Here is a 16,178-nt window from a genome sequence, read left to right as displayed (position 1 = left end):
ATGAAATCAGTAGGAACTTCCACTCTTCCAATCCTGAGAGGCAAATTTTCCAGAATGCGGATGGGGTGTCTGATGGTTCTATCAGCTAGAACCAGAAACAGACTACTAGGTTTAAAACTGCTAAAATCCATCTTGTTAGCAATGGATAATGGCATGATGCTGAGTGAAGCTCCCAGATCGCATAAGCAATTTTTGAAAATCTGAAGTCCTATCGAGCATGACAAAGTAAAACAGCGAGAATCCTCCAATTTCTCCTTGATTCGCAGTTCAGGATCAAAACACACCCCACTCCTCAGAATTTTATTACCAATCTCCTTAACAGCTTCCTTAACCTCAATCTCCAGCTGAGTTGTGTCCTTGATGATTGCCTCTCGAAGTTCATTTGGTGGAAAGAGCTTAGGAGGTGGAGCTTTTCGCTTGGCCATACAATCTGCTAGCGCCTCTAATTGGATGTCAAGAGCAGCATTGAACCTTTCCTTTAGTTCTCTTTCTTCCGGTGTAGGCATTTAAGGTTGATCTATCATCTGGACATCTACTCGATGTATCATCCGATCATAATCATTGGGTGACTCATTGGGTTCTTCCTCGGATGGTTCTTTGATTTGTGATTCTCGAACCAGTACTTGATCATCAACTCGATCAGTCTCCTCGGGTAAAGGCTCGGGTTCATACTCAGATATGTAATGCTGGCACTCATTCATCCCATAATGATCCATAACCTCCCCATCTTGAACATCACTGTCCTTAGTGAGGTAGTCCTCATAATCATCATCAAGGAAAATGGCTTGGGCAGTCGCATAATCCTTTGGGTTTTGAACAGCTTTACCTTGAAGCGGGTTGATCTTTGGTGGTGGTTGGTTTTTGTGGTGGCCTTCAAGGTACCTCAGCTTGGTGTTGAGAGAGTCATACTTGGCGGTTAGGTCATTATACCCAAAGTCGATCTTGTTGCTCATCTCCGCAAATCGTTTGGCATTGTCCATTGTAGCCGATGCTTGACTCTGTATCAACTGTTGTATCAGTTCGCGTAGATCAGCTTCTTTGGATTGGTTCCGCGGGCCTTGATGTTGTTGAAATCCAGGTGGTGCAATTGGTTGGTAGTTGCCAGAGTACTGCTTCTTAGGAGCGTAGTCTTGATTGTATTGGACAAAAGGCTTTTGCTGGCCTTGGTTCCCTTGGACTCTGGATGGGTAGACTTGGTCTTGAGGATTAGAAACGTTGGGGTTATGGTAGGATACGTTCGGGTTTGGTTTGTAGTTGTTGTACCCCTTGTTGTAACCTCCTTGGTTGTTGATGTAGTTCATATCTTCTAGCTGAGCATTCTCCCCATCTTGTTGCAGAAACTGCTCCTCCTCTGAGATGGCATGGACATGCTGCTGCTAGTTCAAGAGTTTATCCAACTTGTCATTTAGGGCCTTCATGTCCCTCTTGATGACAGTGACTCCTCATTTCTTCGGAACGCAATGCACCGGGGACACCCAAGTGCTGTTAGAGATGGAGTAGATAACTCCAGCATCGGGCAACTTCATAATTTCCTTTTTCACCATTTCCTTCAGGTTCGGATTTAGCCGGCGCTGAGGTTCTACAATAGAGTATGATTCATCCTCTAGGTTTATCCGGTGGGTGCAAAGATCAGGGGATATACCCTTGATGTCATCTATAGTGTAGCCTATTGCCCCTCTATAATTGCTCAACTGAGTGCAGAGCAATTTTAGCTCTTTTTCAGGCAAGCTAGAATTAACGATAACCAGATAAGTTGAGTTAGGTCCCAAGAAAGCGTACCTTAGCCCAGACGGGAGAGGTTTATGTTCTACTTTGGGTGCCTTTGACTCGGACAAGTCATTGGAGGCTTGTAGGTGGGATTCAGAGGGATGCTCGATCACCTTGCTCGGTGTGTTGATCGTGGTAGTGATCGGGCTGGTGACCTGGTGGTCTGGTGTTGAGCAACTGCACGACATGACGCAGGAGGTAACTATCGAGTTGCTCAACCTTTGACTGTCTATCATCATCTTCTCCTCTTCAGCCTCCCCTGAATCTTCACTTAACTCTGGTTCGATGACTTCCCGATAGGTGTCGAGCAATTCCTTATAAAGCTCCTTTTCTTGGTGTATGGATCACACCTCGCTATCCTTTGTTAGCGCTGTTTGTAGACAATCCCTGATTATCACTTCCTCAAATGTCCCCTCACGCAGTTTTTCTAGTTCATCTATCCAGAAAGTTTGTCAAGCGATTGAGGGCTTTTTCATAGTTTCCTGAATATCAAACTGCATAGTGAGGTCTTCCCCGAGCTTCAGGTTGATCTTTCCGTTCCTCACGTCTATCATTGCCCCCGCGGTGGCTAAAAATTGTCGTCCAAATATAAGTGTATCCCTTTGTTCTACATCCATTTCCAAAACTACGAAGTCGTTTGGTACGTCTACTGATCCTATCTTGACTGGCAGGTCTTCCAACACTCCAGTTGGCAACCTTGTAGTTCGGTCTGCTAGAACTAGTTGTATGTCGATGGATTTAAATTTCTCGAACCCAAGGCGTTTGGCTACAGTTAGAGGCACTAAGCTAACTGATGCCCCCAAATCGCATAGACATCTTCCAAAATTCAAAGGGCCAATCGAGCAAGGTAATGTGAACGACCCCGTATCACTCAGTTTCTTGGGTGTTGCAGTCCTTTGGATTATAGTACTGCACTCGTGATTGAATATAACCATTCCTTGGACTTGCTTCATCCGTTCCATCACTGCATCCTTCAGGAACTTCTGGTAGGGAGGTATCAGGGTGAAGGCGTCCATTAGAGGCATGCGGAGCTCGAGTTCCTGCATCTGTTTTTCGAACAATGCTTTGTCCTTCTCAAGAGGTTCCTTGCGAAACTGTCCAGGAAATGGCAAGGGTGGCTTGTAAGGTGGAGGGATGAATCGTCTCTCTTTCTGTTTTTCTCCTTTTGGTTGGTCTGTGGGTGGTGGGATTATGTGAGTTCAAACACTTGACTCATTGAAGTCGAAGCCGATTTATATGTGAGCAGCTGAATACGAGAGCTTAAAGCATCAAATTTGTGGTGGAGTTGCTGATAATTGTTCGATAACCATTTTGCGAGGTCATTGGTCGATAACCATTTTGCGAGGTCATTGGTCGATAACCATTTTGCAAGGTCATCGAATCGTGTATTGATTTGTACTGCTTCAGTTTTTTTAGTGGACAAGACTTGCTGCATTATCGAGATCAAATTGAGGGATGAGGAAGTGTGTGGAATGGTTGGGTTGAGATACTGATTATTGGGGATTTAGGCACTGTGCCCTACTTTGTGACCTCCGTGGTTGTTGATGTAGTTCACGTCTGCAAACCAAGTATTCTCCCCATCTTGTTGCAGAAACTGCTCCTCCTCTGAGATGGCATGGACATGCTGCTGCTGGTTCAGGAGTTTATCCAATTTGTCATTTAGGGTCTTCATGTCCCTCTTGTACTTGGCATCTTCCTCTACAGTGGATCGCACAGTGGATCGCACAGTGCGATCGTACTCACCATTGTAATGCCCATCAGATTGAGCCAAGTTCTCCACTAGATCCCAACCTTCGTCGACATCCTTGTTGAGGAAGTTTCCATTGCTAGTGGTGTCCAGCAACATACGTATCTTTGGGACCACTCCTCGGTATAGTGTATCCCTTGACATGTTCCCAAGCCTCGCTGAACATCTCATTGCTCTTCTGAACAAAGCTGGAGATATCATTTCGCAGCCATGCAGTTCTGGAGTTGGAGAAGAATTTGGCTAGAAACGCTTTCTTGCATGCTTCCCAGGTGGTGATGGACTCCTTGGGGAGTGATTTCTCCCAGATGTGTGCTTAGGCTACAGAGCCTATCAAACACATCTAGATGATCCATTAGGTCCTCCATTAGCAATCCATGAAACTTATTGCTTTGTATCATCTGGATGAGACTACTCTTGATCTCAAAGTTGTTGTTCTGGACAGCAGGTGGCACAATGCCATGTCTTTGAGTGTGAGTAGCTGGTGGACAATTCTGATTATTCATCGCCTCCTCAATTGTTTGTGGTTGCGGTTGCTGGACTTGTTGTTGACGTAGTAGCCTAGGTCTGTCGATGTTGTCGATGAAAGGACTCAAGTGTTGGCTACCTTTGGATCGTGTTTGCATGCACAAACAGTTGACCGAGTGAGTATACGAGGGTCAACCCGATCCAGGTGATCGAGTGACGGGTCGGGTGGATACTTGGGTTGTACCTGAAATGCAAGACAAACAAATACGAAAGTAAACATGTCAGTAACTAACCAAAGTAAATTATAGAACTTGATCTAGCAAGTGGTGAAATCCTAAACATAGAAAATGAAATTCAACCAAATGGCAACGACGCCAAATTGATAACAAGATTTTCACCCAGGGTATCAATTCCCTATGCAGTTGTAGTACAAAGGGTTATCAATCCAAATAGTTCTTATGCTAGCAGATGAGATATGATCAGAACTATACAAGTCAAGCCAATCAATAAATGGGGTTGATCTAACAATCCTAAAATGATTAAAAGAAAATAAATAAACAAGAACTACATGACCTAAGCACTCGATGCAAGCATTCGAGTACAGGATCGGGTGGAGTGATCGAGTAAAGAAGGAAAGCAAGAACAGCTCGAAGGTATACTCAAAGCAGGTGATCGTGTACCTGTTCGGGTAAGGGATCGAGTGATGAATAAAAATGTAAACATCTAAATACGAAACCTCCTAAGGATGGGGTAATCAACTTCTAAGTGTTCCTGACCAATATGGATGTCCTACATGCCTCAAGCAAATATTCCCTAGACAATGAATCTCTAAAATCTTGTTAAAACACTCTCGTGATAGAAATATTCAACCTTAATCACTTCCCTACCCAACTCTCGTTGGAGAAACATGACCAAGCAGGCAATACAAACCGATTCATTATTGTCAATAAACCCCTTACTCATCTAATCTATTAGGCTAAGTGAGTAAATCTCTAGCATTGTTTGATTCAAGCAATTCATCTACACCTCTTGGTGGTAAAATGTCTTAGATCTAATCTCAACCTCTCGGTCTGTTGATATAAAACATTTTACCACCGATATGTCTAGGGAATTTATAAAACTTAAACAACCGAGATTGGTGTTTTAACAAGATCTACACCAATCTAGAAGGGAATTTATAAAATATAAACAACCAAGCTAAGACATCCTAACCGATCAAGAACACAAAATCGTCTATCCCATCCCTAGAAACTTTGTTTCACTACTCAGATCTTATTGCGGAAAACACAAAAGCATAGATGAACGAAAATTGCATTGTATTAAAATATAAAGTAGAAGAGAAGAGTACAGAGTAGAAATCTAAAAGATTAGCAAAAAGAAGTAAAATAAATCCTAACAAAGATAGAAAAATGTTTAAGTCGCTCAAGATCTCTCTCAGAAGATCTCGCTCTTTGGTTTGAGGGTCTGCGGCGTGCTAGGGCGAGTGGAAGAAGAGGGGGGTTTATATATGGAAACCCATTAACTCAAGCTTCCCAGTCCTGCCCGAGGGTCTACTCGATGGGGTGCACGAGGATGAGCTCGGGTTGCACTTCGGATAGGCTCTCGGAATGTTTCTTCCTGTTCTTAGATCCTCCTCGATCGGGTTGGTGTTCGGGCTGTTCTTCCTGCTCCATAGCTTTTTTTGGCACATGCACAGATTTGACCTTGTTTCTCCCCATTTTCGGCTCTTAAGCACATGTTTTCATCTAAAATATGCAAATGTAAGAATGCAGCACCCTAAATGGCCTAAATGTGGATTCCTACAGTAAATGACCTAAAAATGCTAATGTTAGGGTAAAAACAATGCAAAATATGGACAAAAAGGGATGATTAAAACATGTAAATTAGAGAGTTTTCATTTAGATTTCAGTAAAATCATTTAAAATAATTTACAACCTCTTTTTATTCAATCAATGATTTATAAAACTACTTAAAACCTACTGTTGTTCAAAATTTCAGAACTTTTTTATAAAATGCTATTTTACATGATTCTACGAGATGTATTTTTGTTTTCTAATTGAAAAATATCTCCCTCAAAATCATATCCTTTGAGGTAGATTTTGAAAAAATTTCAGCAAAAAAAAAAAAATGTATTTCCTACTAGGAAATCAAAATTGAAACAGAACTGGCTATTCCCCACTCCTTTGCTCCAATCCCACCACCCGCGAATTGGGTTTTATGTATTCTGTTAGGTCACGACCTAACTCTTTAAGGAAGAGTTTAAGAGAGAGAAGAAATAAGACAAAGAAGATAAGAAAGAGGCAATGATAGATGATTAAATGTTTGATTCATAAGATAAGGAAACCTAATGTTTCAGGTTTCATTTAAATACAAGCTGAGTAATTAAACGACAGAACCAACTTAATCAAACCCTCTTTTACAAACAGAGGTCTCTTTGCTATTCTACTTCCATCTATCCGCTTTTACTGGCTTGCTTCTTCTCCCATTTCCTAGCTTTCCTCCCACTGGTCCTCAACTTCTTCTTCATACAAGCCAATGGAATCCTCAACCTATCAATACTCTCCTGAAGTGAACTAACCTTGTCCTCAAGGTTAAATTCTAGAAACTGATTCACCAAGGTAGAAAGAGGCTCCCATGTTGATTTGGTTGTTGGTAACCCTCGCCACTGCACTAATACCTCTGTTCCATTCTTTTGAGTGGTGGTCCTGCGAATATAAGTGATGATTTCTGGTTCAGTGGCCCATTTCAAGGTTGGGGTGAGTATTGGCGGCAAAGCTTTAGCCTGATGTGTACTTCGGACCGCTCCTTTCAGCTGTGAGACATAAAACATTGAATGAATCTAGCTGTAGGCAGGTAACTTCAACCTGTAAGTGACTCTCCCAATCTTTTCCACAACATGATATAGACTGTAATATCGTTGTGCCAACTTTAAATTTCTCCGCTGCACCAATGATTGTTGGCGATAGGGTCTTGATACTAGGATTTTTGTGTGTCCTAGTAGGTTCAATTAACCTTATGCAGTTGTAATACTTAAGGTGTCAATCCAGTTGGGAAACTTTACTATCACTCAAGATGCAATCAGGATTTTACAAGTCAAGCAAATTCAAAGAGAGTATTTATGTCTAACAATCCTAGAATGATATGCAAAACGGAAATGAACTACAAGATCAGAAACGAACATGCATGACAAGAAGCGAAACTGAATGAGTAAAAGCAGAGAACGATTTTGAACATGAACTAGATAGCAAGAACATAAATGTAATATCAATCAAAAAGATAGAAGTCCTAAGGATGGGAGTAATTGACGTCGGTGGTGTCTCCTAGTCTACCAAGTGTTTAACATGCCACAAGCAAACTATCCCTGGACAATGAACATCATAACTTAGCTAATCCAATCTCTTGGCAGAAGCTACTCAAACTCGAACACTTCCAAACCTAGCTCTCGCTAGAGAAACATGGTCGAGCAAGCATGACGAACTAGTTTATTCATGTCAACAAACACCCTAGACAACTAATCTCGTAGGCTAGGAATGCAAGTCTTTGGCACTAGTTGGTCAGCCATTTCATCAAACACCTTTTGGATGCGGAAATGTCTAAGACCTAGTTCCAATTGATCAGAGAGAAACTAGTATTTCTAACTCTAGTCCTGAAGGGAGTATACGAATCTAAACTTAAACACCCTACATACTAAGATCCTCCACCTAGTCTATCCCATACTCAAGAACTCTAACACTACTCAGATCCGAAAATCATCATTAAGGATACAAAATCAGAAAGCATTGAATCAAGCATCATGAGGTAGATAAAAATGAGGTGAACAACTTTGTATAAGAAATCCAATGCAAAAACTCAATAAACTCAAAGCTATCTGGATTACAAGATTAGAGAACGTTTTAGGTGGCTAGTAAACCTTAAGGAAAATCGAGATGTCTCGGGTAAAGACTTGGAAACATGGAAAGCCCTAAAATACAAAACGACAATATAAAAGGTCGGTTCAGGAACCCTTCTCGAACGCGTCTTCAGAACAAAACCAGGAAGTCGGTTTAATAGCGTTGATCGATTCGCGTCGTGAGAGTGTGATCGAGTCGGGGTCTAGAATGTTTGATCGAATGGCGGCTTGAGAACGTCGATCGAGTGGCAGCTTGAAATCGTCGATCGAGAGGCAGCTAGAAAAGTGTCGTCTGGGAGCTGCTAATCGAGTCGCGCCTTGAGGGTGCTCAGGAGCCCTCCTGAGATGTCTTGGTTGAGTCGCTGCTAACATATCCGATCGATTGGGAGCTCTCCTTTGCGTGCAGGTCGAGTCGGAATTCAGAAGGTATGTGCATCCACTAAATTGGTGATAACTTATGAACTACGCCTCCGATTGGCTTGATATCAACGGCATTGGAAAGATTACTAGACTCTCTACAACTTTGATGAAGACGTTAAAAGCTGAATCCCAAAGTAAAATCTTCACTCGACTCGATCAAAGACGTGGAAGGTTGGGTCGTTGGACTGCTCTCCTGCTCCCTTTTTGCTTTTGATGGTTTGGACATCTCCTAAAACACCTGAAACAACTCCACAAGATGCATGCAAGACCAATGAAAAGACTATCTAATATGAATATTATGCAAAAGATACTTAAAACAAGGCAAAACAATGATTTAACAGAACAAAATGAATGAGAAATGCATGATGAAAGAGTGTAAAATATACACATATCAACTCCCCCAAACTTATTATTTGCTTGCCCTCAAGCAAACGATCAAGAACAAGGTATGGAAGAGAGGTTTGAAGATGGGGTATCAGAACTTAAAACATGTTGAATAGAGTAGTTAGAATCAATCTCCTTGTTTTTAGTTCTATGATGCATGGTGAAGGAACTCTATTTTAAAAACTTTAGACAAGCTCATCACAACTTGAAACAATTCCGAACCTTAATCTACACATGCTATCATTTCTATCATTCCCTTTAACATTCATTAGCAAAGAACCATGAATCAAACTATGCAATGTCATCAAACTCATTTGGCTGCGGTGAAAGGGTAGAGACAAAAATGGTCTCCTTTGCAATTGGTTTTAACAATGTAGAACAAGGTTCTCTCGCAAAAATGAGTTGAGCTTAAGAGAAGGCTAAAGGTTGAAACCAACTGATACATACAAGAGCAGAGTCCAGTCTACCCAAAGGTCCCAAAGGAACTTAGCTCTAACTTTCTAACCCAGAAGTTGGTTCTATCTCTACCCTTCATCGATATCTCTTTTTAAACCCATTCTCTCATTCTTTTCACTTAGCCTTAGGAGGAGGTTACTTCATATCAATCTAGCGGATGGGAAACGTTTTTATCACTATGGTCTCTTGCTTTTCTTCTTAGAACTCTAGACATCTTAAGCGTTTTGCTTTCTCTTCTTTGTCTAAATTTTTTCTTTCTATGCCCAGAACCAATAACACTTTTACATTGCACAACCCACATCGGTTACTAGACTTGTAAAACTTGAAAATACATTCCCCTCCTAAAGACTCTGTACCCTTTTTTCTTTCTCTTTTCAGTACAAATCCAATCCCGAAACCCAAAATCGAGTACTCACCTAGTCCTACTAGTCCAGAAAATGTGAACTATAACTACACAGGATCTTACTCTTGTTGGCTAAAACCTAACACTTTCTAACAAGCTTAACTCGGAAAAGGCCTCACACTCAAGAATACAATTGGCTTGAAAGAACGGTTGGTTAAGGGTGCGGGAAACTGTTCCAAAGATGGGAATCAGCTACTTGGATTAACAAGGGTGGTAAAAAGGAGAACGATAATCCAAGTATGTATATAGTATCCATGAGTTCAACTTCAATGCATAACAGGATAATTGCAAAGGAAACGTATGAGTACCTCAGTAGTAGAAGAAGGAGTCGATGCTTGCCCAAGGAGGAGCGTGGTACTGAATTTGTCCTTCGCCTTGTCCAGGGTCCGCAAGAGTGGCCTCAGCTGGTTTGTCGACTTTCTCATCAATCACTTGCGTGTTTGGATGAACGTTCTGTTGTCCATCGCGCTGCATATCGTCGACGCAAGACTCACCATGATCCGATAATAGCACAACATCCTCCGTATGCGGATGGTCATCTTGAGGCTCATTTTGCTGCTCAGTTGCTAGCCTGGTCTGGTATTCGATCTGAGACTGGTTCTACTGTTCAACCACTAGTTCAGGTAAGTGCTCAGAAGGACCGCTTTGGTAATTCTCAGCTGGACGACTTGATGAAGTTCCCTTCTTGGCTTTCTTCAACGACTTTCTCGGTCTCTCTCGCGGCTCATGAGAGGAATGCTGTGGTCGAGCTGGAGAGGGTTGCTGTGTTTGTGGTGTGTAAGCAGACCGCCGTGCTGGAGATGGTTGTGCTCGGCGAGTTGGCTAAAGACGTGTAGACGAGCGTCCCTGTACTGGCATGACATCTTGGGAAGGCATTAGGATGGCGGCAGTGGATGTCGAACAACTGAATTTACTCAATAAGTTCATAAAAGTTTTCTTGAAACTACTGAGTGTCTTGTCCCTGGCCTTGCCCCATTTCTTGAAACTACTGAGTGTCTTGTCCCTCGCCTAACTCCATTCGCTGAACTTTCTTCCTCAACATACAAAATGCTTCTATCAGGAATAAACTCAATGTTCTCACCATTTAGGATCGTTGTTAGACTCGCACAAGGAAGAAGGATCCTTGCTTCTTCCACCTCGGGGTGAACGAATTTGTAGACAAACTTTCCATGCTTGTTTTCCCAATCTAAAGTGTGAATCTGTTTCAAGTGGTACATATCCATCCAGCGCGGAGGAAACGAGTCCAAAGGGAGAGGGACGCCTGCTGCTTCTAATATCCATGTCACAACCCCTCCCATACACATAACTCTGGGTGAATGAGTTTTGTTCAGTCTCACCACCCACGTCTTGTAACTCTACAGATGGTTCAACAGGAAGAAAGCGAACGATGTGTCTGATGCGTCACCTCTAAGCATAACACCCTCTGTAGTCTTCTTTAACGGGTCCTTGAGTGCCAAATCCACGTTTCAAGCTCTGCCTTGGTGATAAGGTCAGTGATTTCCTTCGCGTAGAAAATGTTCGAAACAGCCCTATGGAAGTATCTCAGCACTGGGCTTCTTATTAGCGTCCCTTTCGACCTTGAGGCATTGAAGCGCTGCTCAGTGCTAATCGAAGCCCATAATGTCGATGCCTCTTCCCTGTCGATTTCCCCTGTAGTGCCAGTCCCACTAGTGAATCCAATCACTTCCTCAAGCTGCCTCACAGTAAGGTTGTAAGTCTGACCATGTATCATAAACGTGAAATAGCCTAAACTGCCATCCAGCAAACAAGTGGGCTTGCAAGGAGCTTGGAAGTTGTATAGTTTCCTCTCTGTAAGCGTTTTTCGGTGTGTTGATAAGTTTGTTGAGGCTGCATTCGCCCAAAAGATATTCAACATCTTCTGCTATACCGAGGTCCCTCATGGTTTGACTTTGGGGATATCGTGTTCCCATAAATTCATGTTGCTGAAACAAATCATAGTACTCCTGGGCAGATAGCTTCGATTTAGACTTCTTCTTGACAGATTTCCTTGATGATGCACTCTTGCGAGCCTACTCCATCTCATAATCGCTACCCTCATCCCTCTGTTGCATTGGCTTCTTGCCACGAGCTTTGTCTTTACTAGATCGTTTTAATGCTCTGCGTGAGTCAACGCCTTGCGTAGGCGGATTAGAAGTAACAACACAACCATACTTCTCATACATCTCATCCCAAAAATTGTCAGACATTGTTAAGCTGAAACAATTTAAACTCAAAACCAAAGATTAGTAGGTTAGTGAGTGAATATCAATAACAATAAATTTGAAATGAGAGAGCTAAGGGATAAAACTTCTTTAAGGTGCAGAGATGGTTGCGTTGAGCTGTAGTAGCGTATGGGATGGTGGATCGAGTGAGATGATGGCGAGAGCAACGTCACGGTGTCGGATGGAGTCAGACCTTGTTTGCTCACGTGAGAGAACCGACACGGCAGTGCTTCTAGGGATGTCGGTCGAGTCGCAGTGTTTGTGTTATGGAGCTTACCCAGGATCGTCGATCGAGTCGTGCAGGTCGAGTCGGATGCTGGTTCCAGGAGTAGCTATAAGTCGTCGTCGATCGAGTGGGAGTACGTAGGAGGAGGATCGAGTCAACGACGAGATGAGACCAATCGAGTCAAAAAGGCTTCACGACGGCGACGAGTAGCAACTGGTCAAGTCACGGCCGCGTAAGATGTCGGCAAGAACTTCACAAAGACGCTGAGCATAGAAAGGTATAACGTGAACTTCTCCATCGAGTGAGTAGAAGGACGACTGTTACTGTGAGTGTTCGGTTTGGTCAGAGTTTGGTCGACCACGTCAACGGATCGAGTGGAGAAACAGACAACGGTTTGACTTGACATGTAAAAGAGAGACTCGGTGGAGACCCCATCTTATCATGCTAAATCCTAGTCTCGGTGGTGAGACTTGTACCGGATAGAGATGATGGCTTCACAAGCTGGCGGTCGCTTATCTCTTGTGAAGGAAAGATGGTCGATGATGTAGATCTGACACGATGGCGGTCGCTTCTCTCGTGTGGGATCGATAAAGGGGAAGTGTTGGCGGAGCGAAGTACACCACAGTGATGTGATTGGTCTCTGATACAATACACGAACTTAGCCTTGCGGAATCTCACATACAAAACAAATAACAAGCTTATTCTCTTAAGAACACTTATAGAGAAGAAGTAAGAAAATTCAGAGTTTTATTAATATCAAAGATGCAAAATCGTACAACTGCTGCAGGGGGACTTTATAAGAATCCTTCAGCTAGCCCTAAGGCCGAAAATAAATGCAAAATAATGCAACAAAGGAAAGCAAATAAAATTAAACACAAAACATTGTTTTGGAAAATAAATAAACTAATTAAAGAAAATACTAAAGCAAACTTGATCTCTCTTGATGAGCACGCCTTCTAGCCGTTGTTGGGGTTGGTGGAACCTGCAAGGATCGAAAATATTGAATAGGACTTACCTGGATGCGATCTAGGTCCAATCGATGTTCTCTGAACCACTTCTTGTACTACTCGATGAACTACTTTAGGGTTCTTGTCTTGTACTGGCTTGTTGGCTTGTTTACTGAAGTAGGGGTATTCCTGGAGTTCTTCTAGAGTATCTTGATCAGCCTTTTGATGCTCGTTCATGTCTTCTATGTCTTGGTCTTGATCTTCACTATCTTGCTCGGAGGTGTAACTTGTATCACATGTCTCTTGTAGATCCAATGTCTTCTCTTGGATTCTTGAGGTTCCTTGACCTGCCAAAAGAGGTTTCATACATGGGGAACTGGTTTGTCATTGATCTTCTCAAGAACTTTAAATGGACCATCGCCTCTTGGTGATAACTTAGAGGCTCGTTGTGTTGGAAATCTCTCAGGCCTCATATGCAACCAGAACTAACCTCCCGGTTTGAACAACATCTCCTTTCTTCCCCGATCAGCCTTGCGTTTGTTGTCGGCATTCTTCTTTTCCAAATTTGCTTTGGCTTTGTCATGCAACTTCTTGATGATGTCTCCTCTTCTTAGCCCATCTTGGCAAACCTGTTCTATCTGAGGCAAGGGTGCTAAATCAAATAGAGACAAAGGGTTAATTCCATAGACTAACTTAAAAGGAGATAGTTTTGTAGCCGAATGGACAGGACGATTATAAGCAAACTCAATAAAAGGAATGCAATCAACCCATGTTGCCATATTTTTACCAAGAGTGGCTCTAAGTAGGGTTGAGAGAGTTCGGTTTACCACTACAGTTTGTCCAACCGTTTGGGGATGACAAGTTGTAGAGAATAGAACCTTGGTACCTAACTTTCTCCAAAGTGTCTTCCAAAAGTGACTCAAGAACTTGGTGTCACGATCAGAGACTATTGTCCTTGGAATTCGATGGAGGTGCACCACTTCCTTGAAGAACAAATTTGCGGTTTGAGTCGCATGATTGGTCTTGTCACACGGGATGAAGTGTGCCATCTTGGAGAACTGGTCCACAACAACAAAGATTGAATCCTTGTGTTTAATCTTTGGCAACCCTAAGACAAAGTCCATAGAAATATCTACCCAAGGGGCGTTAGGAATAGGTAATGGTAAGTAAAGACCATGAGGATTTAACTTGGATTTTGCTTTGTGACAAACAATGCATCGAGCACAAAATCTCTCAACGTCTTTCTTGTGATGGGGCCAAAAGAAGTGTTCAATTACCACGGCCAAGGTTTTGTCGACACCAAAGTGACCCATCAAACCTCCAACATGTGCTTCAGTGAGTATCAATTCTCGCATGGAACCTTGAGGAATACACAACCGCTTGTCTCTAAATAGAAACCCATCTTGCAGGTAGAATGCTTGGTATGCTCCTTTGTCATACTCCTTGTAGCATTCTCCTAATTATGGATCATCTTTGTACAACTCCTTGATATGCTCAAATCCCATTACTTTAGCCTCCATAGTAGCTATGAGAGCATATCTTCTTGACAATGCATCAGCAACCACATTCTCTTTACCTTTCTTATACTTTATCACGTATGGAAACGTCTCAATGAACTCCAACCACTTTGCATGCCTCCTCTTAAGTGAAGTCTGACCCTTGAGATGCTTGAGGGTTTCATGATCAGTGTGAATGATGATTTTCTTGGATAACAAGTAATGTTGCCACGTTTCTAGTGCTCGAACTAAGGAATAAAGCTCCTGGTCGTAGGTCGGATAGTTCAACGTAGCTCCACTCAACTTCTCACTGAAGAAAGCCACAGTTATTTTTCTCTGATTTAGTACAGCTCCAATTCCCAAGCCTGATGCATCACACTCTACTTCGAACATAACTTCAAAATCTGGGAGGGCTAAGACTGGTGCTTGTGTGAGCCTTTCTTTTAATGTGTTGAAGGACTGTTCTTGAGCTTCTCCCCATGAGAAAGGCACATTTTTCTTGATCACGACAGTCATTGGTGCAGCCACTATACTAAAATCCCTGACGAACCTCCTGTAGAAGCTTGCGAGACCATGAAAGTTGCGAACGTGTCCAATCGAAGTTGGAGTAGGCCATTCTCTTATTGCCTTAATCTTCTCCTAATCCACCTGTAGGCCATTTTTACTCACTACAAAACCTAAGAACACACACTTATCAGTACAAAAGGAGCACTTCTTTAGGTTAGCATAAAGGCCTTCCTTCCGAAGCGTTTTCAAAATTAACCCTAGATGTTTAATGTGATCAGAATGGCACTTACTGTAAATAAGTATGTCATCAAAATAAACAACAACAAATTTACCAATAAATGACCTTAGAACTTGGTTCATTAGTCGCATGAAGGTGCTTGGAGCGTTGGTTAACCCAAATGGAATGACAAGCCACTCATAGAGACCTTGCTTGGTTTTAAACGCGGTTTTCCACTCGTCTCCTTCCCTCATTCGGACATGGTGATAGCCGCTCCTCAAGTCATTTTTGGAGAAGACGATTGCACCACTTAACTTGTCCAACATGTCGTCTAGTCTTGGAATGGGATGTCGATACTTGGATGTGATATTGTTGATTGCTCGACAGTCTACACACATCCTCCATGTACCATCCTTCTTTGGAACTAAGAGAACTGGTACCGGACATGGGCTGAGGCTCTCTTTGATGTACCCTTTATCCATTAGATCATGCACTTGCTTCTCTAACTCCTTAGACTCCTCTGGATTCATTCGGTAAGCTGGTTTATTAGGTAAAGCAGAACCTGGTACAAGATCGATCTGATGTTCAATGCCACAAATAGGGGGTAATCATGGTGAATTCTCCTCTGGAAACACGTCTTTGTATTGATCTTGTACAGCTTGTACTTCAGCGGGTAGTTCAAGCTCACTTGTACCCATACTTAAACATTCTTTGAACAACATTAGCAGCATGGTGCCCTTGGCACTCATGGTTTTACAAATCTCATTGGATCTCAAATAGAGGTTAGAAGTCCTTACCTCGACCTCATTGTTCATGTGTTTCTGCAACTCATGAACTTCAGAAGGACTTAGAGGGGCAAGGTTGAACTTACGGTCATTGTGCGTGAAAATGTAATGGTTTGTTCGACCGTCATGAGTTGTAGCTCGGTCAAACTGCCATGGTCTTCCAAGAAGAAGATGTCCGGCTCTCATTGGAAATGCATCGCAAATGACTTGATTTTGGTATTTCCCGACGCTGAATGATACAGTAACT

At 42.5% G+C, this 16,178-nt stretch overlaps 1 protein-coding gene across 1 annotated transcript; it reads right to left on the bottom strand.

Moving 5' to 3' along the window:
* On the bottom strand, positions 2,220–3,439 carry LOC104720543. Its single transcript, XM_010438433.2, has 2 exons — positions 3,298–3,439; positions 2,220–2,941 (listed from the first exon to the last, which is right to left on the bottom strand). Exons 1-2 carry the CDS (start codon positions 3,437–3,439, stop codon positions 2,220–2,222), a joined length of 864 nt encoding a protein of 287 aa, XP_010436735.2.

Source organism: Camelina sativa, chromosome 10 (assembly GCF_000633955.1).
Source record: "Camelina sativa cultivar DH55 chromosome 10, Cs, whole genome shotgun sequence".
Lineage (NCBI taxonomy): Eukaryota > Viridiplantae > Streptophyta > Magnoliopsida > Brassicales > Brassicaceae > Camelina > Camelina sativa.
This window is presented reverse-complemented; position numbering and strand designations above follow the sequence as displayed.